Here is a 21,708-nt window from a genome sequence, read left to right as displayed (position 1 = left end):
TGCTGACAAATGCTTGAAAGCAAAGCCACCTCCCAGCTCCGACAGCGGCGCCTGGCTCAGGGTGGGTGGTCCCAGCCGCTCACTCTGGTCCAGGCTGCTCTGAACTTCCACAAACTATCTCATTTACTCCACAAAGGCTGTGCCGGAGGTAGGACTGGGCCCTGTCTTAGAGATGAGGAAACTGAGGCTCACAGAGATAACATGCTCAGTCAGTGGCAAAGGTCTGGCTCCACAGCCCTGAATCGCCGTGTTAATTTATCTATGGTAACAATTAATTGGGCAAATACCCAAACAAGTCTCAACTGACCCTCACAAGGTTTGGGCTCACAGCCTGGTGGAGGGAAGGAAGTAGGGAAGACACAAGGTAACTGCCTGACTTTCAGACTCATTATGTTCAGATGGAGACGGCTCTTCAAAACTGTTAGGTCCAACCCCTCGCTGCACACATGAAGAGACCCAGAGAGGGCAGGGGCTGGTCCAAGGTCACACACGACCAGACTTGGGACTTCCCTGGTGGTCCAAGGGTTAAGATTCTGAGCTTTTGCTGCTGGGGACACAGGTTCAATCCCTGATCACTGAACTAAGATTCCCCCATGCCACACACAGTGCAGCTAGGAAAAAAAAAAGACCAGACCAGCATGTTTCCCAATACCCCTCATCCCGTTCCCTGATCAGTGAATTAACACACACTGAACTGCAGGAGAGGGCAGGTCAGCTGGGACAGGGAGCAGAGCCCTCCAGCCCCCAGGCACCCAGATGCCACAGTACTGGACAGTTTGAGATCTGAGTCCCAGAGCAGAACCAGAGCTGAGGTAAGGGAGATGGAGAAAGCGCAGCTGACTAGTTGATTACTGATCTTCACAAACTGGAAGCTTTCCACAGGCCTCCCCAGATCACGATCACATCTGGTGCCCCTGAAGAGTTCAAAAGAGGAAGTCTGGGCTCAGAGGTTAAACAGATGAAGAGCTCACAGAGAAACATCCAGGCAGCAGAGGGGAGAGAAGGGACCTGAAACCTAGAGCCAGCTGGGCCAGCCTTCCCAGTCTGGACCCAAGCTCTGACCCTCATTCGGGGGGGAAGACAGAAGCCACTCCCAGGTAGCTTAACACCTTGGCTTTGATGGCGGCAACTCAGGCTGCAGGTTCTGCATCAAAATCACAGATCCCCCTGGGAAATGCGTTTATGCGTCTGCATGTCTCCGTTTATTTAAAGAGAGAAATGGAAAGGGAACGATTTGGAGGCACATCCTAGAATATCAACATTAGAAGAACAAGCCAAGATCTTTTTGTCAAGCCCATATTTTGTGGATAAGAAAATAGAGACTCAGGGAGGGAAAGAGGCTGGCGTAAGGTCACAGAGCAGGTGTGTGGCAGGTGCAAACTTGAACCCAGGTCTCCATGCTCCTGGTTCAGCTCTAGCACCATGAACGGGATGAGGTGGCAGTGAGACAGTGGGAGGACTGCCAGCTGGCTCAGCACATTTCCTCGCCCCCCTCCCCAGAACTGGCACCACACCCTCCCATAAAAGCACACACACATCACTCACTTCACAGACAGAGGCTCAGAATGTTTTTGGCTTCGATAAAGCCCAGACCAGGGCAGGGGCTGTGACAAGAGATGGAAGCTGGGAAGGCGTGAGGAGGAGGAGGATGGGGAGTGGAGGTGGACGGGATCAATGGCTCCGGTTCTTCGGCCGCTCAGACATGAGCAGGGGTGACCGCGCCGGGCCCTCAGTGGCTCACGGGAGTGGGAGTTTCCCCTAAACCCCAGCTGAAGACAAGCGCCCACCCTGACCCCTCCCCCCACCCTGTCCCTTCTTTAGTCTCTGAAGCTGGAGCATCAGGCTGGGTCATGGCAGGTGGTGCTGCTGACCATCTCTCAGCAGAGGTGCCCACGAGCACCAGTGGCCTCAGTCCTCGCCTCCACAGATGGCCAGCAAGGCCTTCAGGAAGTGTCCGGAGGTGTCACCCTGGCAGGGTCAGAGGGAGAGCAGAGTGAGTGGAACAACACTGATGATCTCAAGCCCCGCCGCACCCCCAGCTGCTCTCAGCCTGGATGTCACCCCCGACACATGAAGGCTCCCATGTCCCTTCTGTGGCTCCCCGTTGTCCTCAGGGAAGATGTCCAAGCTCTCAGCCTGGCCTCAAGGCCTTGTGTGGTCTGACCCACATGAAGCTCTGTGGCTTCACCTCCCTCCTTTCCTTCTGGAAGCATCTTGAGCATCTTGCTACCTAAATGCCTACCATTCCTCCATGCAGCATGCCCTCTGCACTGCCCCCAAATCCTGTCTGCCATCAGGTGCCCCCTCTGCTATGATCACAGCCCTCTCTTCTGGCCTCTTCCCTTGTACTCTGCTAACACTTTTCCCCCAAGCTCATTAACACATTTGTTATGGGATTCCTTATTTGAACAAACATTACTGAGCACCTGCTGGGCACCAGCCCTTGCAGAAATTTATGTGAACAGCATTAGGGTTATGTTGTATGTCTGGCATGTTAGGGAAATGGAAATGGAAGCGCCTTATTTAGGCTTCAGAAGCAGGCCTCTGACTGACTCTGACCTTGCCTAGACTACGTGCCTGCCTGCAACCACACAAGCAGCACTTTGGGTAAGAAAGGGGGTGGGTCTTGTAGGTTCTTGAGCCCCTGGAGGCCTGGCCAGCCCCCTAGTATCGAAGAAGTCTCAAGATTCATAAGGTCAAACACAAAGCATTGTAAAAGTTATAGGAAAACCAGAGCTGCATGTTTGTGTACAAACTGATGATGATACCACTCTGTAGCCTGGGATTATAATTGGGAGCACCCAGAGCTCACCTGTGGGGTGGATGCACCGCCAGAGACCTTTTCCCCGTTCAGACTCCAGATAGCTTTTACTTGCAACTTCCCAGCGCTATTCAAGTCTGAATGTGGGTTTCGGCTCAGTTTGGTGATGTATATGCTGTTACCTTTCTCTACTGTTTTTATTTCTTTTCTTTTAATGACTGTACATGAAATTAAGTCAAATAATCCTCTATTTAATATTAAAATTGTTCACTGTGTATGTAATGAGTGGTCTCTTTTGTTAATGAATCCTTCAAACCTAAAATGAAAGTAAAACTTTCAGCCAAACAGGCCATTATGGAAAAAGTATGGCGATTCCTCAAAAAATAAAAAATAGAACTACCATATGTTTCAGCAATTTCACTCCTGGGTGTTTATCCAAAGAAAACAAACATTACTTAGAAAAGATATATGCACCCCTATGTTCATAGCAGCATTATACACAACAGCTAAGATGCGGAAGCAGCCCAAGTGCCCATCAACTGATGAGCAGATGGAGACAGGCACACACAGACAATGGAACGTGACTCAGCCGTAAAGATGAAATCGCGCGTTTGTAAGAACACAGGTGGCCCTAGAGATTACTGCGCTAAGTGAAATAAGTCAGAAAAATACCGTATAGTTTCATTTATACTCAGAATCTAACAAAACAAATGAACAAATGTAACAAAAAACAAAGAGCTACAGATACAGAGAGCAAATACCAATTCCCAGAGGAACGGGGATAGAAGAGGAAAGAAACAGGTGAGGGAGATTGGAGGTACAAACTTCCAGTTGCCAAATAAAATGAGTCATGGGTATGAAATGTACAGTGTGGTAAATACAGTCAATAACTAATACTTTTGTACGGTGACACGTTATAAGTAGACTTACTGTGGTGATCGTTTTGAAATGTATAGAAAAAAATCACTACATTGTATAATAGGAAATAGCCCAGGGTTATAGATCAATTATAGATCTTCCTGGTGGCTCAGACGGTAAAGTGTCTGCCTGCAATGTGGGAGACCTGGGTTCGATTCCTGGGTCAGGAAGATCCCCTGGAGAGGAAATGGCAATCCACTCCAGCACTCTTGCCTGGAAAATCCCATGGACGGAGGAGCCTGATAGGCTACAGTCCATGGGGTCGCAAAGAGTCGGACATGACTGAGCAACTTCACTTTCACAGATCAATTATAACGCAAAAACAAATCAACTCATAGAAACAGTTCAGATTTGTGGGTGGTGGGAGGAAGAACTGGATGATGCAGTCAAGAAGTACAAACTTCCAGTTATAAGTACTAGGGATGCAATGTACAACATGAAACATATAATTAACACTGCTGTAATATATAATATATAAAAATTATATCATGATATACAAAAGTTGAGAGTAAATCCTAAAAGTTCTCATTACACACACAAAACATTTTTCTACTTCTTTGATTTTGTTTCTATACGACATGATGGATGTTCACTAAAGTTACTGGGATAAGCATTTCATGATTTTTATAAGTCAAATCATTATGCTGTACCCTTAAGCTTATATAGTGTTATATGTCAATTATATCTCAATAAAACTGGAAGAAAAAATAATAAAGATGTTCTACCAATTCACATCTCCATCAAGTCTGTAACAGACTGCCTGTGAGCTTCCCCATGGTCTTGTCAACCAAGTCCAGCATCAAGCTTTAAGATCTTGGTCAATCTCAACGTCAAAGAAATGGGCTTCATAAACAAAAAAAGTAGACATATTATACCTGACTCCATTTACATGAGATAATCAGAAAAGGCAAATTTTTAGAGACAGAAAGTCCCTTGAAAGTTGTCTAGAGCCGGCAGTGGTGACAGGTACAAGGGACGACACTGGGGTGATGAAAACACTGAGCTGTGGAGGAGACTATACAATTCGTCCCATTTACTACAAATTACTGACTTATGCCCTTAAAACAGGTGAATTTTATGGTCTGTAAATTATGATTCAATAAAATTGCTTTTAAAAAGCAAGAAAAGGGGCTCTTGTTTTATTTGGAAATCCTAAATTATAAGCCTGTGATCCACCTGGAATTTATTTGGGTATGAACAGTAAGTAAGGCAGATCTCCTCTCATTTAGCAACGTCTTGGTTGTTCTAAGAGGTGACACTCTGGGAATAAAAAGAACGTCTATGTTGGAGCATCTGACACTCCCCCCTACCCCCTGACCTCTCACCCTGCTTGCCCCTCACCTCAATGGCTTGGTGGAGAGACTTGTCGTATTTCTCGATGAACTCCCGCCGGATGTTGAGCAGGTCGATCTCACTCCGGGAGACCATGATCCTGGTGAGGGTCTTCTCATCCGTGCCAGCACCCTGGTGGAGGCAGGTGACAGGGAGACACAGGGCAGGAGGAGGAAGGGGCTAGGTCAGGTAGGAGCTCATGGGTGGCCATCTGCTCCACTCCCTTTCCCCTGCAACCTGGGGTGGGACATCCTGCCTCTGTCTGCCATAAACAGTCCTGACTCCAACTCCCCTGTGCCTAGGCCTGGCCAGACAGAGGCAACAATTGCCTATATGAGCTGAATAGCATGCTCCCCGAATTCATGTCCACCTGGAGTTTTACAAGGTGACCTACTGTGGAAATAGTGTCTTTGCACATGAAATTAGTAGAGGACATACTGCATTGGGGTGAGCCCAAGATCCAGTGGCTGTTGTCCTTACGTGAAGGACACGTGTACATACACACAGATAAAGGCAGAGACTGGAGGGACGCAGCCACAAGCCAGGAAACACAAGGGTTCCAGGCAACCATCGGAAGCTGGGGGAGAGCCATGGGAGAGCTTATCCCTTAGGGCCTCCAGGAGGAACCCATCCTGCCAACACCTTCATTTTGGGCTCCTGGCCTCCAGAATCGTGAAGGAATACACTATTGTCACTCAATTTGTGACAGCAGCCCTGGGAAATTAATACAGGATCCAAGGAGCAGACACAGAACACGGAATGTATGGGCAGCCAAGGCCCACCTCTGCCCCCTAGGAGCTCAGAACACCAGCTGAGGAGTCAGGGCTGCACATGGCCAGGGCTCAAGAGATGGTTGTCATGTTTGGGGACAGCAGGCTAAGAGGGGTCTCAGGCTCACTCCCACTAAACAGAATGTCCAGGCTCTGTCAGCAGCTGGGACTCCACTGTTGGGTTGGGAGGCTGGCCAGAGTGGCCCGGGTTTTCAGGAAGCCAGAGCTAGTCCCAGAGTTGAGCACTTGCTTCTTTTTGTGATCATTTGTCACAGGAGACATTGTTTCACTTGCTAGAATGGGAGTGCCAAGGGGACAGAGACTGTCCTTTTCGAGTTCCCAGAATAAGCTTGTCAACCTTGGCATCTGGGACCAGACCATTCTCTGCTGTGGGGGTTGTGTGTGCATTGGAGGATGTTTAGCAGTATTCCTGCTCTCTATCCACCAGATGCAAAAAGCAACACTCCCCAAGTTGTGACAACCGAATGCATCTGAACATTGTCCAGTGTTCCCCAGGGGGCAACGTAACCCCTGGTTGAGAACTACTCTCCTAGAACCAGGCCTGGGACAAAGGCTGAGAAACATCAACCAGGTGGAAGCAACTCCAATTCCTGACCGGGCCGGTGGTGCCCACCTGTGCACCAAAGTGGAAGTGCGCAAAGGGAAAGGAACACACAAGTAAGTTTTCTTACCTTCATGGATTTGTAAAGTTTGTCAGCAAAGAAGAGAGGCTTGTTCTTGACACTTTGAACTGGTAGGAAGAGGAAAGAGACGCAGGGCACTTGGTCAGAGGAGGTGTGGCCAGACCATGGGCTGCTGCTGATGCTACTGAAGTAGCATATCCTCTCCCTGCAACCTGTGCCCAAGGTTGTGGCCAAACCAGGGTCACCCCCAGGCCTGACACCTTCACTCCCCCTTCCTGACACCTCCTCCTCTGTCTCATCCATGGACCTGGCTCTCATTCAGTTGCATCTCGTTTCCTGCTGAGGTGCTTGTAGCTAACCAAGGCTAGCAGAGGACTCAAAGGGAAGAAACCACTCGCGAAGCCACGGTACAGGGCCTCAGACTTCTAAGTGCAACAGAATCAAAGACAAACTTGAGTAAAACTCAGGTTTTAGGCTCCACCCTAAAGATTCATATTCAAGCAATATTTTAAGCAGAGGTTCTCAAAGTTTAGTTCCTAGAAGTTGTCTGCATCATCTGGGAACCTGGTAGAAATGTACATTCTCGTGTCCCACCCTCGGGATGTGCTGAATCTGTACCTTGGAAGGTGGGTGACCAGCTCACCCCACTTTACCTGGGGCATGCCTGGTGTTAGCACAAACCTGGTTGGTTGCATACCTCACTGTGGTACAGCCTAATGTTTGAGAACTCCTGATTGAGAGAAACACTACACCAAAGAAAGACTGTCAGTGTAATTTAGGGCATTGCCAATCCCTGGGGCTGAGTGTTGCCCCAGAGTCTCCACATGTTTGCATCAACCTACCTAGCACCACCCCAAATACTGCTAGCCTGATGTAACAACCTCCCACCCTCCAAGGCCGGGGATGGGAGGTGGGTCTGTAGCCCTCAGCAGCTGCTGGATTCCAAGGCCCCAGAGCTCACAGGGATCAGAAGGGGTGTCTCAGGTAGCTTAAGGAGGAGGATTCAGATGCCAGAGCCAAAACGCTAGAATGACTCTGGATGTAAAAGCATCTCTATGAGGAGGGCAGGGGCCGAGAGGCTGGAGCTGTGCATCCCAAGGTCATATTCATGCAGGAGACAGGCATACACGTGTATATAGGCATATACATATACACATGGGAGACAGGTCCCTGCAGCAGGTTCGGGGCCCTGTGGGAAAGACCACATTATATACTGACCTTCCTGGGTCCTTTTGTAGTTCCCTACTACCTCCTAAACAAAACCCAAGCTCCTCGACCTGAAAATCAAAGCTCCTGTCTCCCTTTGCTCTCTCATCTCCTCTGTTTCCCCAAGGTAAGGAGAAGTTTCCTGTCTGTCCTCCACTACTTTACCTCCCCAAATCCACATCCCCAGTCCTGTCACCTCCTCCAAGGAGACTGCCCTGACTGCAAGCTTGGGGCTCAGTGTGGTTAAGGAGGAGACTGAGCAGAAACTTCCATTCTCTATAACCAACCCTGAAAGCCTTCCCCGGAACCTGAAGCCTGCCCACCTGCCTCAGAGGACCCCGGGGCCTGCCATGGGATGGAGTGAAGTGGAGCGGAGCATCTGTGCACACACACGCACATACACGCGTTCTAGGTGGGAAAAGAGGAAAGCGGGAGCAGCATGAGGAGAGCAAGGCTAGATGAGTCTCCACAGATCAATTACTCCGGGATTAATACGAGTCTGGGCTTTGGGCTCAGACGGCCTCTGGTTCCACTTCCACTTCTGCTATGTAACCTTGCTGAACCCCAGCATCCCACTTTGTAAAAAAGCAGATAAAAACACTGTGTGAGGATTCAAACAAAGCTGTGTGCAACTAACTTCACATAGGGTCTGACAGGAAATAACAATAGAAGCTAATATTTATCCAGCGCCTTTTATGCGCCAGGAGGCTGTTTTTTAAGTGTCATATAATTAACTCCTTTAAATCTGGTACTATTATCACACCCGCTTTACAGAGGAGGACAACTGAGGCACAGGGTGTTCATGACCTGCTAAAGGATATAACTGCACAGCTAATGTGGCACAGATGGGACTCTACCTGGATTTGCTACACTATTCTGTCTCCTAAGTGTTGCTCCCAGCTGGTAAAGATCCACTATGAATTAAATAATAACATCACAACAATAACACCTCTGCTTCCTATGTTCTACAATAACTTTTCCTTGCATTTGAAGTCCCTAAAATCAATAGGCATCCTGTAATTGATGGCAATTATGTGAAAACCTTCCACTGATACCTCAAGGTTAAGATTAAAAAAAAAAAGTGCATCAATACAATGCATTGTATTGTAGTCATAAAATAAGATACTGCTAATCACTAACACTAATAAAAACAAATCTGACCTTTGTTCATATCTACTCAGTCATTTGCACACATGGAGAACTGAGATCCAAAAGGAGAAAGACTTTTCAAAGGCAAGAGCTAATATTATGCAATAAGAGAGTAACCAAAGAGATCCAGGAGCTGGGAGAAGGAAAAGGTGTGTGCACATCTACACACCCTAGAACTGCAGGACACTGCACCCCTACCCAGCCCAGCCATCACCCTCCCAGCCATGTCCCCAGAGAGAGCTCTTTCCTTACCCTACCCTGCCACCTAGACGGAGAAGGCAATGGCAACTCACTCCAGTACTTTTGCCTGGCAAATCCCATGGAGGAGCCTGGTAGGCTGCAGTCCATGGGGTCGCTAGGAGTCGGACATGACTGAGCGACTTCACTTTCACTTTTCGCTTTTATGCACTGAAGAATGAAATGGCAACCCACTCCAATATTCCTGCCTGGAGAATCCCAGGGATGGTGAAGCCTGGTGGGCTGCCATCTATGGGGTCGCACAGAGTCAGACACGACTGAAGCGAGTTTGCAACCGCCTAGAGCAAGTCCTCATGTTTCCCCGGCAATCACGCATTAACAGACCCCAAGAAGTGGCAGTGCTTATTTTCCAGAACTAGTAGTTTAAGAAGTTGCAAAGGCCACACTCATCCAGGGACTCTGGACATGCTTCCTATCCCTCCCCAGCCCTTGCCCTTGGTCCCCGCCAGTTACCAATGGCCACAAACACGTCTCGGACATCCCCAGACATCTCCTTCTTGATGGTGTGCTCCACATCATAGTTGGTCATCTTGACGAATTCCTGGAAGACTGGCCCCAAGAGAAGCCCCCAAGGTAGGAGGTGAGCTCTGATGCAGGGTTTAGGGGGACATCATCCTTTCCCCCACCACCCAGCAGCAGCAGGCGTGGCTGCAGCCCAAACCTAAATCTACCAGGCAGGGCTGTTGTGGAAGGGACATTCTAACCTCAAGGCTGCCTTGAGCTCTGAGCCAAACCTGTATCAAGTCAGACACTGCCCCAGAGCTTCAGGCAAGTTTCAGGAACTCAGGCTGGGGTAGCGGAAGGAGCAGGCATGCTATTCACAGCTGTCCCCCCAGCTCACCGAAGGACCTTGGGTGAACCCTTCACCCTTTCTGGGCCCCCCTTTCCTCCCAAGTCAAGTTGGGATAGAGATTAATGTAAGTAATCACAATGATAACACTAAGGAAGTTATCAGGTACCAAGTGCTTTGGTGCATTAATAATTATTTTTTGCATCCTCACAACAGTCATGTGAGGTAGAATTAAAATCCCATATTTATAGGTAAGGGAACAAAGGCACAGATATTCAGTAACTTGCCCAGGGTCACATGAGTCACATGTGCCCAGGGTCACATAAGTGGGAGATTCGAATCAAATCAGTCCAGCTCCCAAGTCCATTCTTTTAGTCACTGTGCTAAAGCCCCTTAAGTATTTTACTGCAAAGTACCAGGCACGAGCACGTTAAAACGTCTCTGTCTCAGTAGTAAGGGCCCCTCACCACCGCCTAATGTGAGGGTCGCCGCATACAGTGGTGCACGTGGCAGCCTGTGTGTCTCTAAGAAGTGCACGTGGTCTCTGTGTCATCACCACCCTCACTGCCTTACTCCTGGCAGATGTCACCAAAGAACCATGACACAGGACTTTCAAATCCTTCTCAACACAGCATTCTAGGCAGCCACTACCAACCCCCTAGAGGTGGCCTTGGAGGCTAAAGCCACCTGCCATCCTTTATCCCAGGCATCACGCGTGTTTCCCTAAGGAGGTGAGGAGAGTTGGCCCGAGGCTCAATGATGCTGTTAGCAGCACAGCCAGGGCCAGACCCTGGGGTTCCTGAGTCCCGTCAGCCAACAAACTCCCTTGCTGGGGTAAGGGGCGGATGGGTGGGCAGCTGGCTCCTCTTGTCAAGGGTTGGGGATCTTCCCACTGCCTTGGGAGGGGAGTTGGGTCTCACCTCTCCGGAGGTGCGGATAGCTCCGCGTGCAGAGGATCATCATGAATCGTGTCTCCAGGGAAGATTTGTCTCCACTGGATGTGTCTGCCATTTCCTGCAGAGCCCAGGTGGGGGCAGGAATGGGGAGGGGAGACACAAGACACAAGAAAGCCTTGGTTATTTTCCACTTCCATGTCTGCCTGGGTCGAGGGCAGTGAGAAGCTGGGCTAAGCCAGCCACCCAAGGAGGCCCTTCCTCGGTCTCCACATCCTGTCCAACTCCCAGGGACCATGTGGACTCACCCAGAGGAGCTGAGCACAAAGCACTCCCACCTTAGCCTTGGGGACACAGGACTGGGCCTGGGGCAAGGGCAAGCGGGGACTGGGCCTGGAGACTCAGATTCTTCTTCCATCTTTAAACCCCTCTGAAAGCCTCTCTGGGGAAGTGTCTGTGCATGTGTGCAAGGGAAAATGGCCTAGCCAGTGTTTCCCCAAGCGTGGTAAACAGGCAAACGTGTTTACACTCCACATATTTATTTCCACAGTGATCTTCCGGTCAGTTCTATTTACATCAATATGAAATTTCCTTTAAAGTAACTCAATTTGGGGACTTCCCTGGTGGTTCAGCAATCAAGACTCTGTGCTCCCAATGCAGGGGGTGAGGGTTTGATCCCTGGCCAGGGAACTAGGATCCCACAGGCCACATGGTGCATCCAGAAAGTAAACAACTCATTTGGGGTTAAAATGAGCGTCCATTTAAAGCACTATTCGCAGTTGGTGGTATATAGCACCATTCTGGCAAGTGGTTGAGTGGTGAAGTTTGGGAAACACTTGCCCAGCCCATTTTTCATGCAGTGGGGGTTCTCTGGAGGTTCTGAAGGGGAGAGAGAGAACCTGGGGGGCAGGCCCCCAAATCATGCCTGACTGCCCACTCAGCCCCACCCAGACTCAGACCATTAAAACCCACGTGAAGAACAGGGCACTCACCAAGATCTCAGCAGCCACCTGAGAGCAGGGAGGAGAGAGAAGGGAGAGAGGGGAAGGCGAGAGTCAAAGAAGGCCCAGAGAGGGGGCCCTGGGGTGCAGGTGAGGTAGCCTGGATCGGCATGGGGGGGCAGGGAGGGGCTGGGGGGACACCTTCCCCTGATCTTTGAGTTGGACTCAAAATGAGGACAGGTCTGGGAATTAACGATGGATATGCTTACTGGAGGGATAACCAGAGGGTACAGGACAGGATCCCCTGCCCCTCACGGGTACAGGACAGGATCCCCTGCCCCTCACGCCTGCCACTGAGAAGTTCAGTGTGAGAAGTGCCATGTTCCCTACACCCTTTACCACATCGCGGTTGAAGGGTCCTCCAGAGACCTGTTACACACCCTCTCATGTTACAGACAGGACACAGGAAAGCTGAGGCCTGGGGGGTGGGACATGCAGCCGGTCAGGTGGGAAAATGCCAGCTGCCCCAGTCATCTTACAAGGGTGAACTTCCATCGTTGCATCATGCTGAGCACAAAGTTCTGAGGTTAGGACACTATTTTGTTAGGCAAATGGCTGTGACTTGCAGGGCCTGGGTACAAAATACAGTCAGCCCTGTGTACCCCCTAGATGGAATTTTGTTTTTGCCTGTTTACCCAAAACTCTGCTGACTGCTTTATTCTGTTGGGCAGACTGAAATCATCCTCTTCATAAACTTCTCAATAGCCTTACACTTTAGAAACCATTTTTGTTACATAAATTTGTAATGTCTATCAAAATTCAAAATGCACATGCCTTTGATCAAGCAACTATGCTGCTAGGAATTTCTCTTGCAAATAAACTAGCCAACTATATCTTTGGAGATATACTACATGGGTGCTCACTGGTAATACAGAAAAACTGGAAACCATTACCAGATTGCTTGTTAATCGAGCTATGGTTCATTTAGCAATGGAAATCCACTCAGCTAGTAAAAAGAATGGGACTGGTCTACAGGACTGCTACGGAGAGAGCTTTCATTTAAATTAAGCAAGAAAGTAAAGTACATTATGTTGCATATAAGTGTTTCTTTTACCTCGATAAGAAAAGATAAAGTATGCTCACTCTTACATATTTACTGGCAAGTTGTGCTAGAGGGACAGTCAAGATACTGTTGACAGTGATTAGCTTTAAAGAGAAGGACTGGGGGAAGAACTTTGGCATTGTATTTTTCCTGAAATTTTATGTTTCTATTTTCTCAACATGCAAATACATTATTTTAACTTTTTAGAAAAAAGTTAAATAGGAGCTATCAGAGCTACTAGGATTATGGGGTGTTTCTGGGCTTTTTGTTGTTGCTTTGTTTGCTTTTTCAATTTATTTAGCTGCACCATATCTTAGTTGTGGCATGTGGGATCTAGTTCCTTGACCAGGATGGAACCCTGGCTCCCTGCATTGGGAACATGGAGTCTTAGCCACTGGACCACCAGGGAAGTCCCTGCTTCCGGTTTTTATTTACACTTTCCCATACTAAAAACCACCTCGCTGGGACTTCCCGGTCAGTCCAGTGGTTAGGACCCCTCACTTCTACTGGAAGGAGCATGGGTTTGATCCCTAGTTGGGGAGCTAGATTCTACATGTGGTGCAGTACAGCCAAAATAAATAAATAAATAAAAGCTCTTAAAGAAACAGATCTATTTAAAAAAAAAAAAACCTGGTTGAACCTTGAAGACATTATGCTAAGTGAAATTAGTTAGAAAAGGACAAATACTATATGATTTCAAATATGTGAGGTACCTAGAGTAGTCCATTTCATGGAGATAAAAAGAACAGAGCCTGTGGGGGCTGGGGGAAGAGAGGTGGGTGATTACTGTTTAATTGAGTATAGACTTTTATTCAGTGGATGGATGGTGGAGATGGCTGCCCAACAGCGTGAATGCACTTAACGCTGATGAACTACACTTTGAAAAGATCAAGATGGTAAATTGTAAGATGTGTTAAATGTATTTTACCACAGTTTTTTCAAACGTTATGCTAAAAAGTCTAGGATTGCTATTTTAAAAAGAGGGAGATGTTTAAAAAAAATAAACAAAAAGGAACCTAAAGTACCAAAGATTCTTCACTTTAGATCAGAGAACCTCCAGATGTATTTGTTTTTTCAAAGCATGCTTAAGATCATAATATTTGTAATATGAAAAATGCAGTGAGCTACTATAATTTTCCAGATAGTCAACACAAGAGCTTTTCCCTATTAGCTCAGCTACTTCATGCCAAAAATCTGGGCGATTCCTCCAAAAGGTAAACAGAGAGTTATCACATGACCCAGCAATGCTACTCCTATATAACCAAGGGAAACGAAAATATTCATGCACATAAAAACTTGTACACAAATGTTTATAGTAGTATTCATAATTGTGAACAAAGTAGAAACAACCCAAATATCTATTAGCTAATGGAGGTAAAAAATAAATACATATACCCATGAAATGAAATATTATTTGGCAATGGAAAGGAATGAAGTATTGATATATGATATGATATGGATGAAAATATATAAAAATATTATAATAAAGTAAAAGAAGCTAGCCACAAAAGCCACATATCATAGGATTCCACTTATATGAAATGTCCAGAATAGGCAAATCTACATAAACAGACAGTAAATTAGTGGTTGCATAGGGCTGGGGGGTTGGGAGGAAATGAAAAGGAACGCAATTTGTACAGGGTTTCTTTGTAGGGTGATGAAATGTTCTAAAATTACCACAATGATGACTGCACAAGTCTGTGAAGATACAACCACTTAACTGTAACTTTAAATGGGTCAGTAGTATGGTATGCAAATTATGTTTCAATAAAGCTGTTGTATTAAAAAATAATCCAGAGATTGAATTATCTAAAAATGGTCACAACTCTTTATTTCACTCTGGGGCTATAATAATGAGATCATTTACATGATTTATTGCTCACATGGGAACACTAAGAGTAAAGAGGAAGCTGTCTGCAATACCGTGGGGCCACAGGTAAACACCGGACATATGTCACCTGATAATTACAGACCCAGACCCCAGGAGCTTCGGGTGCTCTCAGTGTCCTGAGTGAGCATGGGAAGGAAGAGGTGCAAAACCATGAAGCGTTAATGTCATTATTTTTCTGGGGAAGCTTGGCTCTGCATATCAAATGCCTTTGATTTTTGTATACATTTTCCTCTAAATTCCCAACTCACCTCTAGAAATCTATTCTAAAATCACGAACATGATGAGAGTTGGTTACTAGGGAAAGGGCTGGTTAAATAGTCTGGCAGATTCTTAGATGGAATAGTATTTAGCCATTAAATGATGCTGTTGATTTTTAAAACATGATATATGGGATTTCCCTGACAGTCCAGCGGCTATTCTACTGCACAGGGCTCAGGTCTGATCCCTGGTTGAGGAACTAAGATCCCACATGCCGTGTGGTGCAGCCAAAAAAAAAAAAAAGTAACCATATTCACAAAATATTCATTTTTAACTGTTATAAACCAGGAATCTATTTCTACAAATACATAAAGACAACTAGAATGATATACTCCATTAACAATAGTTATTACTAGTAGCAGGTTATATGGGGTTTTGTTTTTGGTATTTTCTAAAGTTTCTACAAAAGAATATGTACTACTTGAGAAACCAGTGTTTCTAGCTGTCAGACAATGAGTCCACATGAAGATCAGCGTCTAGCATCTGTGAATCGGGAGAAGCAGCTGAGCTGGACAGGGCCTGGCTCTGGCTCCCTCAGTTGACTCCACCCAGGTTCTCTCTCCCCGCTTTTCTCCTGAAAAGTGGCTGCCAGCAAGGCCCACTATTGCCCCCTGCTGGCGTGAACTAGAAGCACAGCTTCCCAGGGAGACCCAAACAAACACCAAGTGGAATTCCCTGGAGGATGAATTTTGGGATAGAGGATGGATTTGGGGTGAGTCTTAAGGAGGAAGGGCTTCCCTGGAGGCTCAGGTGGTAAAGAATTTGCTTGCAATGCAGAAGACCTGGGTTGACCTCGAGGAACTCCCTTTCGAGGGCTCCCAGGACATTCCCCTTGACCTGGGTCCCATTTCAAAAATAACGACCCAAGACCTTTAGCACTCAGGCCCCCTTCCCAGGAAGCTCCAAGACCTGCTCAATCAGTGGCCACTGATTTGCTGTGCGAGTTTCATTCACCGACTTTGGGCCTCCATCTTCCAGTTATATTATGAGGAGTCTGACTCTGAGACACTCCTTAAGTCCCTTCCAGATCTGAGGATCAGGGCTCGAGTCCTATTCTTCACACAGGATATGTCAGTAGAATTAGTACCACCCTCCCAAGTCTCTCTCTGAAAGTTTTAGAAACTGTCAGTCTGACTTCTAAGGATGGAGAGTTGGAAGGGGCTGAAAGCCTCAGTGTCAACCAGTCACACCAGCCCTGCCCTGCCAGGCACCTTCCTCACTCCCAGACAGCCAGGGCTGGCATGGAAAAAAGTCAGCTGGAGTCACTGGGCAGGGGGAAGGGGGTGGCGGGATGGGGTGTCTCACCTGGGCATCTTCCCGGGCCCGTTCCCGATCTTCTCCTCCCTCCTCACGGTTCCCCTGCAGCAGGACCAGAAAGAAAGGTCGGACTCCAAACATCTACCCTCTCCATCCCTCAGCAGCCAGAGGGCAGTACTCAGCCACTCACCTCTCTGAACGCTCTCCCGCATCTGTAACATGGGGACAGTGATCCTGCCTTCCCAGGGTGGCAGTCTTGAACATGCATGAACACTGGGAAGGCACTTAGCCCAAGGCCTGACTCGCGCACAGTGAGCTTGCCATAACTGTGCCTCAGGGTGTGGTACCCAGGTTGCGAGAGTTCAAGAGATGGTAACAGCTGTTCTTTTTTCCCCCTGTATGTATTTACTTTAAATTAACTTTTATTGGAGTATAGTTGCTTAGTTTCTACTGTACAGCAAAGTGAATCAGCTCCTTGTATACATGTATCCCTTCTTTTTTGGACTTCCTTCCCATTTAGGTCACCATACAACACCAAGTAGAGTTCCCTGAGCTATACAGTAGGTCCTCAGTAACAGAAGCTCTTGGATGATGACACAGGGAAAGGTCACCCACAATGGCTCTGAACTGTCAGCTGGGGGCCCAACAAGCCAGGCTAAGAGCAATCAGGGAGGGCTGCTTGGAGAAGGGGGCACTAAGTCAGCTTTGAAAAGTGAACAATGGAGAAGGCGTTGTAACTGCCTCAACGGTAAGAATCTTAGGAGGCAGCAGGGGAAGACATCCTCTTTTCATCAGGAGTGAACCCCCTGCCTCTCGTTGTAGCAACCCTTCCCCCTCCAGGGCCCCAGAGGGCCAAGCAGGTCTGGAGCCGTGAATTCACCCACCGTGGCCAGAGAGATGAGGATCCTCTTGAAGTGGCCGGACGTGTCTGAGCTCAGAGCATCCTCCAGGGACTTGTGATAGTCTGAGACAGAAAAAGGAGGTGTGAGTGGCTGCTGGCCAAGAGTAGGGGAGGGGTCCAAGAAGCACAGATTTAAGCCAGAGCAGTGCTGGCAGGGTGGTGGGGATGAAGGAGTTTGTCGTTGGCTCCTGGGGGCCACCAGCCACCCTGCTATTGATTTGCCATGGGTCCATCACCTCACTCTGCCCCTGTCCCTGCTAAGAGCTCGGTGCATCTCCCCTTCCCCAGACAACAGCCTCCCTGTCTTCACTCTCTCCTACCTCCCTCCTGCATGGCAGTGGCTGAACACAAAAGAATAGCTCTGATCACGCCACTGCCCTGCTCAAAGGTTCTACCATTTTAAAGCTGTTTAGAAGACAAAAGCCTTAAACATTTTTGACTGATGCTCAAGGTTCTTCAGAATAACACAGAAGCACTTACTAAAAAGTTATGAAGAATTGCAAGATGGTGATAGTAAAGCATGCAAACAGACACAGGGCCTTCTGAGCACGGGGCCCTGTGTGCGTGCACAGGCCACACACCTGTGAAGCCACCCTCCCGTCTCCAGGGGCCTGGGTGCTCTCTCCCCAACTCCCAGTCAAAACCCTCTCCTACCTCCAGGCCTTTGTCCTCCTGGGACTCTCTCTGAAGCACCCTCCCCCAGGCACAGGGCTCGGCGCACCCAAGGGGTTTATCACAGCCTTGTGGCCTGAAGTGGGGAGGTGGGGCAGGGCTAGAGGGTGACGTCAGGAACCTGGGGGGCCTGGCTCTTCCCCAGGGGCTCCCCGCAGCACTGGGCCACAGGTCTCCCGTACTCACCCTCCTTGTAGGCCTCTTTGATGGCCTGGATTTCGGCGTTGGTCCGAGTGGCCAGGATCTCGATGAGAGCCTTTTCATCTGTGCCAGCTCCCTAGAAGGTCAAGGCAAAGAGGATCTAAAGCACATCCCTGACCCCTGTGGAGAGGCCCAAGGGGCCCAGGTCAAAGAGACTCCTAGTCCAGAACACTGTGCAGGTCAACACTCAGATCAAGCCTCCCTCATGTTCTCTTTACCCACTGACCAGACCTTGGCGCAATCAAAGGACTACACCAGCTTGTAAAGATTTCCAGAACCCCCCACGAGAACTGCTTTGGACCAAAAATTTTAAAAAGCAAAGAATATAGCGTATACGGGTGTGTGTGTATAAAAACGCTTATATGCACATATCTCAATATAAATATTTATATATAAATACATAAAAAGGATAGAGGACATGCACCACGGTGTAACAGTGGCCGTGGTCTCGGGCGGGTGAGGGAATCACGGATGATTTCAATATTCTTTTTTGCTCTGCTCTATTTTCTCAAGTTTTCATGGTAAACACATTATTTGTCAGAAGAAAAAAAAATGTTCTGTGCTTTAAGGAAAACAACAAGGCAATATTTGCTTACATCTGGATTGGATGGGTGATACATGGACTGAGGCAGCTGGGGAGCCCCTTATGCTGAGGTCCTCACTTCGGCGGAGAGGAGGAAGCAGACAAGACAGGTTGACTGACTGATGAGCTCAAGTATCTGCTAAACACCCATTATGTGCCAGTCACTGTGTAAGCTGCTGGGGCAATGACTATAAAAAAGGTAAGACTAAAAAGGTAAGACAATTCTCTGTCTTGGGAGGTTACTGCCCAGGGGTCAAGCGTCCCTGAGTCCTCTGACCTGAAGGGTATCTTCATCAGTCTATTAAAAGTTGGTGTGGGGACTTCCCTGGCTGTTGAATTAAGACTCCACACGTCCAAGACAAAGGGCGTGGGTTCAATCCCTGGTTGGGAAACTAAGATCCTACATGCTCTTACAGTGTGGCCAAAAAGTTAAGAGATAATGAAAATAAAAGCTGATGTGTGGTGAGGACAGCCTGATCCTCAGAGTGTCCTAAGATCCACAGTGTAGCCCTATCCTTCTCATTTTGTGTTTTTAAGTCATCCACTTTTCTGTCCAGGAATTTTCAGGACAATAATCTTAACTGGCTTTGCCCAGGGAAAGTTTGTTCTTCCCTTAATCTTTAAGGAGCCTAAAACCCCAGCGGATTGATTCATGAGGCTGTCACATCAGGCTCTGGAGACAGACAGACTTGATCTGAATCCCAGCTCTGCCACTTTCCAGGGCTTCGACTCTGTGACCAAGTAACTTAAGCGCTGAGCCTTAGCGTCCTCATCTATAACATGGGGACAAAAGCAAAGCCTCACCTTGTGGGGTGACAAGACAAGGAACTACCAGCCAAGACCCCGAGCCCAGGACAGGCATGGGAGGGGCTCCACCGAGGAGCTACACCCAGCCCACCTGGGCTCAGGAGGAGCGCCTGTGCTCCCCCAGCGCCCACACAGACTGGACCCCGTCCCCTGGGTGCCCACACTTTACCTCCATGGCTTTCTTCAACTGCTTGGCATCATAATGGGCCGGCGGCATCATGAGCCCCAGAATGAGCCTTGCCAGGTCTCCGGAGAGCTCAGACTTCAGGTCAGCCATCAAGTCCTGCAGAGGGCAGAGCCAAGGTCACGTCAACATCGGCAATGGCCCACACGTGGCTTGGGACAGGTAGGAGACACGGAAGGAGGAGGTGGGGCTCCACAGGATATAGGAATCGTGGGCGTCTGTGTCTGCCTTGGCTGATGTTGGGTTCAAAACCACCACCACCACCACCGCCACAACCACAAAGAGGGTGGAGAAAACACCATGCAAGCGGGGGACCTGCCCACTCTCCCTGGAAGGAGGAGACAGGGAAGGAAAGGGGGTGGTACCATTTCCATCCTGGGAGAAACTAGTCAGCCAAAGCTAGATGCCACTAACACAGCTCAAATCCCTGATCGCAGCCCTAAGGGGAACCAGTCACAAACATACTGCTGATCACAGGGAACGCGGGGTGCAGCGGGAAGGAGAGGCGTGTGTCCACGCCAAGCTCCGTCAGAGGAAAAGTGCGGACGCAGGGCCCAGGGTCTAGGCTGAGGCCCTTACCCGGCCAAAGTGAGACTTGAAGGTCTGGCGGATTTGCTGCCGCTGGGCATTGCTGCGGTGGGCGATGATGTCGATGATGGTGTCCTCGTCAGTTCCTAAGACCCCAAAGCCACAGATCAGAGGAAGGCCTTGGCCCCCACCTCCCCCAGCGATGGGCCCCAGCCGTCTTTGCTGGGGGAGAGGCCAGGCTAGCCAGCTTAATGGCCCTGCAGGAGCCTTGCTTCTGGCCCAATCACTAACCTGGATTCCTTGTGCACTTTTCTGCTGGGTCACTAGTCAAGATAAAAGAGAACCCTGGGTTGAGGGTCAGGGCCTCTGAGTTCCAGTCCTGGGATACTGAGAACCCTAGATGGGTTATGGGGCTTGCTCAAAGTCACATGGTGAGTTAGCAATAAAGCCAGAGCAAAAACCCTACCTCAGCACTTCTATACCAGGACCTGGGAGCACCTTGGTCTCTGGGAAGGGTCCTGAGAAAGCCCCTCACTACCCTTCTCTCTATACTTCAGGGAGCCAGAGATTCCAGAGGGCTGGAGACTCAAGGCAAATAAAGTCCTCATCACCCTGCAGACTCCAGTCTGAAGCCTCAGCTCTTGCCCCTGCCGGTCCCATTGCAGACCCGCTACCCTCCAATGCCCCAGAGGCTAACCTGACCCCTTTCAGGTGCCCCTTACCAAGCCCCTTCATGGCTTTCCGCAAGGCTTTGGCGTCTGCATCAGGGTTGAAGTCACCAGCTGGGCGCACAGTTCCTTTCAGCTACAAGAGGCAGAAAGTGAGTCAGCAGGTGTCTGGAGGCCCCCCAGGGGCCAGGCCAGGAGAGGAGCATGCGAGGGAGGGGAAGCTTTCCCCAAGAGCCCCAAACCAAGCAGCTTGGGGGAAAAGGCGGGGGTGAAGGCGCAGCAGACAGACTCCTGCCCTAGAGCTGAGAGAGGGAGGAGACAGACCCAGGCTTGGGAGCAGGGCAGGGGCTGTCAAGGGCAGAGGGGCCGGGCTCCTGCCCCAAGAGCCAGCTCTGGCCCCGCCCCACTGGAAACCAGGCTCTCACAACCCAGCCCTGCTCCCAGGGTCCTCTTATTTCATAGAGCAACGCTCTCCCTGAAAAGGTAAGCAAAATGTTCTGAAATACTGGAACAGAGCTGCCCAGATTTCAGTCACCCCTGAATGATCTTCCCAGTGTTTTCTGTATCTGCGCATGCCCTATGCTGTTTCTTAACATTTTAACTTAATTCAGCCACTTTTCTGTTTTACTTAAATGCATTCATTTTGAAGTGCACTGAATACTCCTAAAGGGCAAGTCCATTTCATTCTTTGATATAACGCGAGTACCTGACACAGGGGTAAGCACTCAAAAAATATCTGCTCAATGAGTTAACAAATGAAAACAATTTTATATTACTATTATGAACAGAAAGTTGGTGTCATAATCAGATAACCCACAAAAATAAATGCCATAAAACCAAAAATATATGGTTTCAAATATCACCAAATTTAACAAGATACCATGGCTTGCCAAGAGCTCTGAACCTGAAGCTAGCTCTCAGCTCGTCATGAAAAGAGAACATCAGCGACTGTGGCAAGGATGTGGCACCAAGCTGAGACTTCCTCCTCGACATT

At 48.6% G+C, this 21,708-nt stretch overlaps 1 protein-coding gene across 2 annotated transcripts in view; it reads right to left on the bottom strand.

The window, feature by feature from the left end:
- Window positions 1,542-21,708, bottom strand: part of ANXA6 (annexin A6) — a 48,923-nt gene continuing 28,756 nt past the window's right edge. Inside the window, exons 15-26 of one of the 2 annotated variants that reach the window (XM_005683185.3) lie at window positions 20,769-20,850; window positions 20,098-20,192; window positions 19,504-19,617; window positions 17,930-18,020; window positions 17,055-17,134; window positions 16,219-16,272; window positions 11,714-11,731; window positions 10,749-10,842; window positions 9,492-9,587; window positions 6,474-6,532; window positions 5,021-5,143; window positions 1,542-1,968 (exon numbers count right to left, since the gene is read on the bottom strand). In XM_005683185.3, the coding sequence (XP_005683242.3) occupies window positions 1,909-1,968; window positions 5,021-5,143; window positions 6,474-6,532; window positions 9,492-9,587; window positions 10,749-10,842; window positions 11,714-11,731; window positions 16,219-16,272; window positions 17,055-17,134; window positions 17,930-18,020; window positions 19,504-19,617; window positions 20,098-20,192; window positions 20,769-20,850 (966 nt within the window). In that variant the 3' untranslated portion in view covers window positions 1,542-1,908. The remainder of the gene's footprint in view (window positions 1,969-5,020; window positions 5,144-6,473; window positions 6,533-9,491; window positions 9,588-10,748; window positions 10,843-11,713; window positions 11,732-16,218; window positions 16,273-17,054; window positions 17,135-17,929; window positions 18,021-19,503; window positions 19,618-20,097; window positions 20,193-20,768; window positions 20,851-21,708) is intronic. The other variant, XM_005683186.3, reaches the window with a different exon arrangement.

The sequence above is a fragment of the Capra hircus genome, chromosome 7 (assembly GCF_001704415.2).
Source record: "Capra hircus breed San Clemente chromosome 7, ASM170441v1, whole genome shotgun sequence".
Classification (NCBI taxonomy): Eukaryota; Metazoa; Chordata; class Mammalia; order Artiodactyla; family Bovidae; genus Capra; species Capra hircus.
This window is presented reverse-complemented; position numbering and strand designations above follow the sequence as displayed.